This window comes from Staurois parvus, unplaced genomic scaffold (genome assembly GCF_062004578.1).
Source record: "Staurois parvus isolate SC_StPar_1 unplaced genomic scaffold, SC_StPar_1.0 ptg000390l, whole genome shotgun sequence".
NCBI lineage: Eukaryota > Metazoa > Chordata > Amphibia > Anura > Ranidae > Staurois > Staurois parvus.
In genome coordinates, this window is record NW_028318186.1 from 11,985,096 (window position 1) to 11,997,500 (window position 12,405).

General features: G+C 41.3%; 1 protein-coding gene across 1 annotated transcript in view; it reads right to left on the reverse strand.

Moving 5' to 3' along the window:
* Window positions 1-2,569: 2,569 nt before the first annotated feature.
* SELENOI (selenoprotein I) overlaps window positions 2,570-12,405 on the reverse strand; it is a 101,377-nt gene continuing 91,541 nt past the window's right edge. The window contains exons 9-10 of the mRNA XM_089686098.1: window positions 10,240-10,422; window positions 2,570-5,108 (exon numbers count right to left, since the gene is read on the reverse strand). Of these exons, the coding sequence (XP_089542224.1) occupies window positions 4,995-5,108; window positions 10,240-10,422 (297 nt within the window). The 3' untranslated portion in view covers window positions 2,570-4,994. The remainder of the gene's footprint in view (window positions 5,109-10,239; window positions 10,423-12,405) is intronic.

The window sequence follows — 12,405 nt, forward strand, 5'->3', positions numbered from 1 at the left end:
ATATATATATATATATATATATTTATTATATATGCATCTGCAGATCCCACACTGAGCGACACTATTAAATTACACATAATACCACTTGACCGCACTTGGTACCTCCAAGTGTACCCTGTCCAAAATAAACAATGGGTTTAGATACACCCTTCATTCAAGCACGGGGAAGAAGGCTTTAAATAAAATATAAAGAATAACCTACCAAATAAAAAGAAAAGAAAACCGGCATGCTACACTTTCCCACCACCGAATCTGGGTGAACCAACCTAGAGTAGAAAAATTAGCACCAGACGAAGAGACAATGGCAAAAAGAGGGATTCAACGTAGAGAAAAAAAAGCGGAGTGGGTAGAGGGAGGTGTCCCTGATTGACAGAAGAATTCATATTTTTAACACAGATCATTTAAATAAAACTAAGCATTAAAAAATGGTACTGCTTATTTACATAATATAGTTGCTATTGAACATATGCCTTGCCTTTGCTGGGTTCTAGTGTATTTTGGAGTTTCCCCAGTGTTTTGTAGTCTAAGGCTGCACCGCAAGGCTTGGGCCCAATTCACATTTCAATATCTGCAAAAATCTGTGCAAAAATTAAGACTGAGATTTGTGCCATGGTATGCAATGGCGCTATTACCTACTATGCAGTTCTAGCGGCATTGACCATAGTTATGCAATGATCGCCATTTCTGCGTTTAATTTTGCATGTATTTAAATGTATCACAAAAGTAAATGAATAAAACCCCCATATAGAAACGATTTCCCAAATCATAGTACTTTCCCAGCTTCATGACCAGCAGACCAGGAAGTCCAAGCTGTCTTAGTAGGTCACAGAAATCTCCTAAACTGTATTTAGAAGGTGCTCTTGACTCCGTATGCTCAAGCAATTTTTACCTCCTTTGCATTAAAAATTACTTTTAATTCAGTATTCCCGCATCTGTACAAAGACTTTTCTTTTCAGGTAATTTCCACCCAAAACCTATGTATGTCTGACTGGTTGCCATTAGACCTACGACAAGGTTAAAAAAGGCCTCTCTGCTGGTTAAAGCAGAATTAAACTCTCAATCTACACAAACTATTTTTAATCCTCCTGTTAGATGCAGTCACCGTTCAATAATGATACTGCACTCAGGACACCCGAATAAAATAGCCAACAGTGGAGAGCAGGGGCGGACTGACCATTTGGGAACTTGGGCACTGCTCGAGGGCCCGGGGTCAGAAGGGGGCCCAATGAGATGCCCCTGGTACCTTTCACAGGCTTTTTTTGGGTGTGCTTTGAGTGTGGGCAAGGACACAGGGGCCCCATGATTCTCTATTGCCCGGGGACCCCATGAGTTGTCAGTCCGCCCCTGGTGGAGAGTCTTCCATCTGAACTGTTACTGGGGACTGGGAAATTGGCTGATTTTCTCTCATTCCGTCGATGAGCTGGATGAGAAAAATCAAGGTGTGTGGTGCCCTTTATAATAGGGATGCGCCGACATATCGGCAGCTGAAAATTACTGGCCAAAAATTGGGTTATCGGCATTTTGCAGACAATAAAAAAAAAAATTGGCGAACATGGCATGCTGCATCTCACAGACTTCAATGCAAAAACACCCACCCAGTGACTTCAATGAAAAATCGTGTCCCATTAACTATCACCCAACCCAATGCACAATCACGCCCTAATGACTTCAATGCTAAAAAGCCAGCCACATTAAATATAAAAAAAACAAAAAAAACAACAACTGTCAGTTTTGGTTTTTGACCAAGTGCATCCTGAATTTTCGGATTCGGTGCACCACTACTTTAGAATACAGCTGACAGGGGTAAAAGGTTGGATTTGTCCGTCAGCAGAGGTAGTCAATACACCGTCTAGTATGTAACAGATCAAGCTAGAGCACCCAATATCATACATAGTCTGTTGCATCCAAATATCTATTTCCCCTACTACACAATTACTCAGACCCCTTTTAGGCTTTGTTCATGTGCCAGAGCCCCCCTTTTATGCATTCAAAATGTATACAACATTGAAAGGGGTTTTACTGAACTCTCAGATGATCGCACCTGCCTATATCGACAGGAAGTAAAAAAAAATTGCACTTGTGTCTTCAAATGTGATTGGCTTGATGTAAATGATCGAATCATGTGAAGATTTTAAAACCTTGTTTCTAGGTAGTGGTTGTATTTATACAAGGACACTAGATCAAACAAGGATACTCCTTGAAAATATAAATGTTGTGTCTTGTTAACCTTGGTTCACATATGTGCGGACTGGGATACGGTACGATTTTAAAGCCCGGCGCGGTGCAATTTCATTCATGTGGTGCAGGTGCGATTCCAATGTGAATTGTTAAAAGTGTATGAGACAAGAAATCAAACCTGCACCACAATGAAAATCGCACAGGAGTCTTTAAAGAAAAAAAAAATTTCACTGCAGCCAGCCAGCATGGATGCGAATGTTCTCCACAGAAAAGCCTTTTGTTTCACATGTCATGGGAACAGAGGCGGACTGACAACTCATGGGGCCCCCAGGCAATAGGGGATCATGGGGCCACTGTGTCCTTGCCCAAACTCAAAAAAGCCTATGAAAAAGGTACCAGGGGCATCTTATGGGGCCCCCTACTGACCCCGGGCAGTGCCCGAGTGTCCAAATGGTCAGTCCGCCCCTGCATGGGAATCGGTGTGGTTCAAAACACAGCCAAATGCACATATGTGTGAAACGAGTCTTATAGTGATCACTATCCCTCTTTTGATTGGCAGTCTGCTTAAAAAGAAGATACACTATAATGCCAAAGTATGCGGACCCCCTACAAATATTCAAGTTTAGGTGATTCTAGTGAAGGGTAATGTGAATACCACAGCATACAAATACATTTTAGACAACTGTGTGCTTCCAGCCATTTGGCAACACTCTAGAGGAGGCCCTTTTCTGTTCCAGTATGACTGTGCCCATGTACCAAGCCAGCTCCATAAAGACATAGTTTGAGGAGTCTGTTGTGGAGGAGCTTCAGTGACCTTAACTCTCTGGATACCTTTGAGATAAACTAGAATGTGGCTTATGAGCCAGGTCTTCTCATCTAATATTAGTATCTGACCTCACAAATATTATTTTGGCTGGAAGGGCATAACCTCCCACAGACACATTCAATCTTGTGTAAAGCCTTTGCATCCAAAAGAACAAAACAAAACCAGCGCTCAAATCTTCATGCAGACTAAAGGAAATTCTGAATGCCAAATGTTGAGGTGCAGCCCTTCAGAGATCGGGAAATCTAGGTAATGGTGAACAAAAACAAACAAGGGGGCACTCCCATCGTGCATTAACGTGGTACACCACGTATTTATTGAAAAATTGTAGATATATACTCTCAAACCAAAAAGGGATAAAAACAGAACAGGTGATCCGTAAGGACAGTCCAATGGATTCAAACACCCTATAAGGGATAGGCTAACGCGTTTCGGGAGACGAAACCCCTTCCTCAGAGGGTTCGTCTGCCAAAACGTGTTAGCCTATCCCTTATAGCAGTGGTTCTCAACCTTCCTAATGCCACGACCCTTTAATACAGTTCCTCATGTTGTGGTGACCCCCAACCATAAAATTATTTACCAAGTAATTATAATTCATGAAGTGTCGTTTTACCTCCAATACTGTTGCATTCAACACAGCAGCTGCTTTCTACACAGTAGCTGCTCTTTACACATCGGAAATATGTGTTTTCTGATGGTCTTAGGCGACCCCTGTGAAAGGGTCGTTCAACCCTCAAAGGGGTCGCGACCCACAGGTTGAGAACCACTGCCTTATAGGGTGTTTGAATCCATTGGACTGTCCTTACGGATCACCTATTCTGTTTTTATACCTTTTTGGTTTGTGAGAATATATCTACAATTTTTCAATAAATACGTGGTGTACCACGTTAATGCACGATGGGAGCGCGCCCTTGTTTGTTTTTGTTCACCATTGTGTAAAGCCTTGCCAAAAGAGTGGAAGCTGTTCGAGCCAAAAACGTGGATGCGAGGGTTGGGGAGGACATCTATATTAATGTTCATAGGTTTGGGAGTAAGATGCCCAACAGGCTTGTAAAAGTGTGATCATCAGGTGTCCACAGACCTTTGGCCACATAGTTTAACAGATTATATGCAAAATGAGTACAATCTCAGCAACTATTAACCAGCAAAGCGGACTGCACTCCCAGACAGCTGCTTTGTTCTGCAATTCTCCATATTAATCAATATATGCAGGCAAGTATGTAAAAGTCTGGCAGTACCTGTACTGTGATGAACAGGAAAATACCCTGGATTATATTGTAGCCAGTAAGGTTGTTAGACAACAGATCACAAAAAGCTACTCTCAGCATTCTGTGTGTACATGTAGGCAGGTCACTACAAAGGTATGAGAGCGCACGAAAATAAGTGAAGTGGGGACAAGCCCTACAAGAGCAGCTGGACTTCTGGCAGACAGTTCCTATGGTTGGGCTGTTTAGGCATTGCTTAAACTGCTGTCTTGTCACTCTTGGCCATAAAGCCCACCCTTCTTCTAGGTCCTGTTTGTGATAGTATACAAGTGTCCATACTATCAGGTTGCAGAGAAAGTAACCCACCTCTTAATTCTGCCCCTAGGGGGGCCAACCTGAGGATAAACAAAGAAGAAAAAATAAAGACTTCCTGACTATATCATGATACAGATATCACAATGTGCTCCAATGTGCTGAAGACCCACTCCTTTGGCTTCTGTGCCATGACCTTCTCCTGGATATTGGACACAGTCTGACTCCAGTTACATCTCATGTGCATAAGAGCAGGTAAAAAAAAAATAAAAATAAAAAGTAATCCAAACAAATGGAGAAGGGGAAGGGGCAGGCTGGTCCGGGAACATTCAATTGGTCTAATATTTACAATAAAGAAGTCCTGTCATGTTCTCCAGCGGCCCATTAGAAGAAGACAAGCGGACTGTTGGTTTCTAGAGGCCCAGCTGGCCACTGCTGTTCTGGGTGGTGATGGACAAAGTTCCAGAAGGTGATTCTTACACAACTTCTGCAGATTGCAAGCCGATTTTCTCTTCCTCCTCTAGTCAGTCCGTGTTGGGTTTTCTGAGTGAAAACGGTAAGATGTTGAAGTGTTCACTTAGCTGGTTAACCTGTAAGAGAACGAAGAAAATGGATGGTGAGCTACAAGAAAATCCAGTCACAGTTTGTAATACTATCAGAAAGATTTACAGATTTTAGTCTTGCATTGGTGTATATTCATGACACCAGCTGGATATCCATAGACTCTGGGTTATCGGCTGTTAACACAAAAGAGATTCTAAGAGCACACAGATGTGTGTAGCTTATAGCAACACAATGTGTTTGTGGGTGTATGGTGCAAGTCGATTAAAATTGCATTGGTAACCAGATAAAATGTAGTCAATGGGAAAACCCATCAATTATATATGAAGTCCCAAAAACGGTTAATATGAACCCAATGTATCCAAATATTGAACATGAAGCAGGTGCTGAAATAGTAAGTAAAAAAAAAAAGCTTGTATGGTGTGCCACTTACTTCCAGAAGGCGTAACAAATTCACAGTTCCACATGTAACCCAGTGCTGGTGAAGCCAGGTACCATCCATGTCACCTTTGGCCACCGGGTGAACAAAAGATGGGAGAGGATGGAAGGACCAGCCGGGAGGAAAAAAATACCATTGGTGGATAGTGAGTATTCCAAACTAGGAAGAGCTATTGACCAAACTAAAAATGACATCACAGGAAGTGACATCTCACAAACCAGAATCCAGGAGCATCAGGTGATTGGACACTGGCAAAGCTTTTGGACATGCCCCCTTGGGTGTACCTCTATAACCCTACTCCACTCTGTAAGACCTCAGTTTTTGTTTTAGCAAGCAATGCAGAATAACAGTTAAAAAGGGAGGGTGGCCTGTATCCTGGAACTGTACTCCAAGTATTGATTGTAGAGGCAAGTCATAATTAATTTTATCTTAATTGTACAACAAAGGAAACAGGCTAGATATTTATAGATCCTGCGACATCCCAAAGCAATGAATAAGAGGGGTGGGCAATCACAAGGCAAACAGAACTGTGCCAGGAGGCCCAACAAAACTGAGAAGGGTCAAAGACCCAACTCAGTGAGAAAGGCTGCATCCACAGAGGCCTATGCATCCACCTGGTAGAACTTGGAAAAGGCATGAAGCCAGGTGGCGACCTTACAAAGTTCAGCAACAGACGCTTGATTTATTTAAAATAACCTGTGCTGAATACAGCCTGTAAAGTGCTGTAAATGGCTTTAAAAAAAATTAAGGCTTTGGAGTGGCCTAGTCAAAGCCCAGACTTCAATCCAATTGAGCTGCTGTGGCACGACCTTAAACAGGCTGCTCATGCTCGAACACCCTCCAATGTGGCTGAATTAAAACAATTCTGCAAAAGAAGAGTGGGCCTAAATTCCCCCACAGTGCTGTGAAGTCTCATTGCCAGTTATCGCAAACGCTTGATTGCAGATGTTGCCACCAAGGGGGGCACAACCAGTTATTAGGTTTAAGGGGCAATTATTTTTTCCATTGGATCAGGCAGGTTTGGACAGCTTTTTCCCTTAATAAGTGAAATCATCATTTAGGAACTGCATTTTGTATTTACTTGGGTTATCTTTGTGTAATAATAAAATTTGATGATCGGAATCATTTAAGTGGGACAAATATGCAAAAAAATAAAAAAAATCAGGAAGGCGGCTAACACTTCACAATCAGTATGCCTGGTGACTTGCAAAAAATACAAACTGCAAAAGCCCAAAGAAAAATGTTAAAAAATCCAGCTGCTGTATCAAAACACCCAAATTATGCGTGTTATGAACCAAACTTTTTTTGTAATTATGAACAGCTCTTGGGTTATCATATGCTATGTTAATCTTCTAAAGTCCTATGTGCATCCTTAAGACAACTGTGCAAAAAGTTTTTCGAAGTGCTTAAATATACAAACATTTACATATAAATGTGCTTTACTAAAATGCATGTACAAAATAAGAACGTGCAACAAGAACTACAATATTGTACTATCGTTAGGAATCAATAACAAAGTGTTTAGTGCAATATCCACAAATGTCCTCATTTAAAGGGTCTTCCCTTCTGACTCACAGGACTTTTTTGACCTCTTACATTTAAATAAGTAGGTCAGCTGTGCTTCAATGGCAGAACCATTCGCTCCTGAAATTAGTTTTTTTTTTTTATAGCTTAGACATGTGAATTGTTAGATTTTATTTTAGAATCTAGGTCTCCCCTACTGATATGCGAATGAGCCCGTTGGACTAGTTTCTGAAGCTCCTTACAGGAAATGATGTACAGGAAGTTGGGGGAAGGAAAGACTTTGGACAACCATCTGCTCTGGAGACAATGGGCATTGGTCCTGGAGACTTATAAGAAGAAACAGTGTGTTCAGGGACTCCCAACGCCCTGTACACACGATAAGAAAATCGTCCGAAAAATTTTGCCGAACCACTGATCGAACGATTTTCTCTTCGTTGATGAGCAGGATGTTTTAACCGATAACGATATTGTGAACGAAAAAATCAGGTTGAACAACAGTGAAAAATGTTGTTGTTTCGGAAAACGTCCGATTTTCTATGCGGTGGTATGACGGTCGTATGAAAAAAATCTATCAAGCACTTTCACGCCTGAGCGGAAATAGAAGATGACCCGGATGTTTATGTCCAAGGAATCTTCGTAAACACGAACAAAAAATCTCATTAGATTGGCCTAATGAGATAATGAAACCAGAATTCTGCAGATTCTATTTTATGTATCACTATTTATGTACAGGTGAAACTCAAAAAATTAGAATATCGTGCAAAAGTTCATTTATTTCAGTAATGCAACTTAAAAGGTGAAACTAATATATGAGATAGACTCATTACATGAAAAGCAAGATAGTTCAAGCCGTGATTTGTCATAATTGTGATGATTATGGCTTACAGCTCATGAAAACCCCAAATCCACAATCTCAGAAAATGAGAATATTGTGAAAAGGTGCAATATTCTCGGCTCAATCAGCTAATTAAGCCATAACACCTGCAAAGGGTTCCTGAGCCCTTTAAATGGTCTCTCAGTCTGGTTCAGTAGGAATCACAATCATGGGAAAGACTGCTGACCTGACAGTTGTGCAGAAAACCATCATTGACACCCTCCATAAGGAGGGAAAGCCTCAAAAGGTAATTGCAAAAGAAGTTGATGTTCCCAAAGTGCTGTATCAAAGCACATTAATAGAAAGTTATGTGGAAGGGAAAAGTGTGGAAGAAAAAGGTGCACAAGCAGCAGGGATGACCGCAGCCTGGAGAGGAGGCCATTCAAAAGTGTTGGGGACTTTCACAAGAAGTGGACTGAGGCTGGAGTCAGTGCATCAAGAGCCACCACACACAGACGGATCCTGGACAGGGGCTTCAAATGTCGTATTCCTCTTGTCAAGCCGCTCTTGAACAACAAACGTCAGAAGCGTCTTACCTGGGCTAAAGAAAAACAGACCTGGTCTGTTGCTCAGTGGTCCAAAGTCCTCTTTTCTGATGAGCGCAACTTTTGCATCTCATTTGGAAACCAAGGACCCAGAGTATGGAGGAAGAATGGAGAGCCACACACTGCAAGATGCTTGAAGTCCAGTGTGAGGTTTCCACAGTCTGTGTTGATTTGGGGAGCCATGTCATCTGCTGGTGTTGGTCCACTGTGCTTCATTAAGTCCAGGGTCAACGCAGCTGTCTACCAGGAGATTTTGGAGCACCTCATGCTTCCTTCCACAGACGAGCTTTATGAGGATGCTGACTTCATTTTCCAGCAGGACTTGGCACCTGCCCACACTGCCAAAAGCACCAAAACCTGGTTCAATGACCGTGGGATTACTGTGCTTGATTGGCCAGCAAACTCGCCTGACCTGAACCCCATAGAGAATCTATGGGGCATTGCCAAGAGAAAGATGAGAGACATGAGACCGAACAATGCAGAAGTTCTGAAGGCCGCTATTGAAGCATCCTGGTCTTCCATAACACCTCAGCAGTGCCACAGGCTGATAGCTTCCATGCCACTCCGCATTGAGGCACTAATTGCTGCAAAAGGGGCCCAAACCAAGTACTGAGTACATATGCATGTTAATTCTTTTCAGAGGTCCGATATTGTTCTATGCACAATCCTTGTTTTATAGATTGCATGTAATATTCAAATTTTCTGAGATTGTGTATTTGGGGTTTTCATGAACTGTAAGCCATAATCATCACAATTATGACAAATCACAGCTTGAACTATCTTGCTTTGCATGTAATGAGTCTATCTCATATATTAGTTTCACCTGTTAAGTTGCATTACTGAAATAAATTAACTTTTGCATGATATTCTAATTTTTCGAGTTTCACCTGTATATAGGTCATGTAATAAACTATATTATACTCATTGCTGGTAATTGTTGTGGATATCGCTCGTTCTGGCCGGAAGGGCATGGCTACAAGGTCACACGCACACTGCATCACTTCCACTTGTATGGAAGACGTCATCGCTACGTATTGCCCGATGAACGATGTTTTTTAGATTGGTTAATGTGGGCCACGATTTCGACCAACGAACAAACACCTCTCAGTCGTCGGTCGATTTTCTAATCGTGTATTCCCACCTTTAGAAGCAAGGAGCCATGAGAAAACTCCATTACCAGTAAACCCATGTTAAGTAGCTAATTAGTATACTCTTCCATACATTGTCCATGCTTATTTGTTGGGAAGGATAGATAGTTTGGACGTGTGTAGGCATATTTTGTTATACTTTGCATGCCATGAATTGTTTTCTCTGTAGTTAGTATGTGCAGCCTGTTTAGTAAAGCACATTAATACACTATAGGGTTTTATTTACTTCCTTGGCTTGTACCGCAAAGAACCTTAACAGACACCAAGTAAAAACAATCTATGACCCCCATTAGTGTACCTTAATTGCTCAGGATTCAAAGGGAACACAAACCAAAAATATTCTCACGGCATAACTCTTTGTTACCAACCTATTAATATGCCATGCTATTTTCATAATTGGCAAGTTCTTAATTCCCCCAAGTTGGTCTTGAACAGCCTATTGTTCAATTTCACCACTTTGTATACACTAATCTTTATTTTTTGTGTGTTACCCCAGCATGTTAAAAAATGATTTAAATGGAAAATGTTCTTCTGAATGCATGCAATGTCTGGTAAATGCTTCTAAGCATGCAAAGGAAGGGCTGGGATAGGGCCTAGTACTCAGAGTAAGGGGCCTTCCACTTTACTCACCACTGATACTCCGTAATGTATGTGTGCAATGGTTACTAGCGTTGTCAGTAGAACTAGCAGAAGAGCTTCAGTTTCATTGGCGAACCCTGAGACCACAGCAAGTACCACCAGTGCCAAGGGGACGAGCAGCCAGCTTAGGGGTTGGCATCTGGTATTACTCATTTGACATACGATCAGCTTACACTGCAACACAAAACAAGAACAAAGGCACATTAGAGAAGGTAAATCAGAAAACTCTTTGCACTGGTAGAAAGCTACAAACATGGAGTAGTTTATAAACTGTATACACCGATCAACCATAACGTTATGACCACCCACCTAATATTGAGTAGGACCCCCTTTGCTGCCAAAATAGCGCTGACCTGTCGAGGCATAGACGCCACTAGACCTCTGAAGGTAAGCTGTGCTATCAGGCTGTCAGTAGTGGATCCTTAAAGTCCTGTAAGTTGTGAGTTGAGGCCTTCACGGTTCAGACTTGTTTTTCCAGCACATCCCACAGATGCTGAACTAAAATGAGATCTGGAGAATTTAGAGGCCAAGTCAACACCTCTAAATCATTGCTGTGCTCGAACCGTTCTTGAACTATTTTTTCATGAGGCAGGGCACATTATCCTGCTAAAAGAGGCCACTGCCATCAGGCATTACCATTTCTATGAAGGGTTGTCAGCAACAATGTTTAGGTAGATGGTAAGTGTAAAGTAACATCCACATGAATGACAGGACCTAAGGTTTCCCAGCAGAACACTTCCCAAAGCATTACACCAATTTCCCCCCACTTGATTTCTTCTCATAGTACATCCTGGAGCCATCTCATCTCAAGGTAAGCAATGCACACCTACCTGGCCATCCACATGATGTAAAAGAAAACATGATTCATCAGACCAGTCTACCTTCTTCTATTGCTCCAGTTCTGATGCTCATGTGCTGATTGTAGGCACTTTTGGCTAAGGACAAGGGTCAGCATGGGCAATCTGACCAGTCTGCACCTACGCAGCCCCAAACACAACAAACTGCGGTGCCAATTTTTACTGCAAATCAGCTTCAGGGACAACATGTTTGCTTGCTGCTCAATATATCCCACTAACTTTCAGATACCATTATAGCAAGATAATCAATGTTATTCACTCAACCTGTCCTTGGTCACAACGCTATGTGGTTGATTGGTGTATGTGTGTATATATATATATATATATATATATATATATATTAAAACCAGCAATTTGGAAGGACAGATGATTAATAAGGCAGAGAGACAATTGGAGGCAATGTGTTGTCTTTTGCAACAGTACATATTTTTTCAGGACTTTTTCCAGAATCATTCCATTGTTCCTGTAATTGATCAATACCGCTTATAAGTTTAAATTAGTAGTGGTGCACTGAAATGAAAATTTGGGTGCCGAAATCGAAAATTCAAAATGCACTTGGCCGAAACGCGCAGTTTTTAAAAATGAATATATATTTTTTGGAAAAAAAATAAATTTTGATAAATAAAACAATATATACCCCAATTGTTTTGTAAAATATGTAAGAGGATGTTACAGCGAGTAAATAGATACCCAACATGTCACACTTTAAAATTGCGCACGCTCGTGGAATGGCGTGAAACTGCGGTACTTAAAAATTTCCATGGGTGATGCTTTAAAAAGGTCTACAGGTTAGGAGTGTAAAGTTACAGAGGAGGTCTTTAGAGGTTAGCAGTGTAAAGTTACAGAGGAGATCTTGTGTGAGAATTATTGCTCTTGCTCCGATGTTCGTGGCGATAACTCACATGTGTGGTTTGAACACCATTTACATATGTGGCCATGGCCTACGTATGCGTTCACCACTATGTGCGAGCACAAGGGGACGGGGGCACTTTAAACTTTTTTTTTTTTAAATGTATTTTTTTTTTTTTGCACGGTTCCTTCTATAAAAAATTTTAATCACTTTTATTCTTATCACAAGAAATGCATGCATCCCTTGTGATAGGAATAATTAGTGACATGTCCTCTTTATGGAGAGGTATGGGGTCAATAAGACCCCACATCTCTCCTCTAAAATGTAAAGCATTAGATTAAAAAAAAAAGCATTGATCTAGTGCTTTAAAAAAAAAAAAAAATGGCCGGAACAGGAAGTGACATCGCTCCGGTCCTCCAAGGGCATAGAGAGGTGTGGCGGCCATCTTTC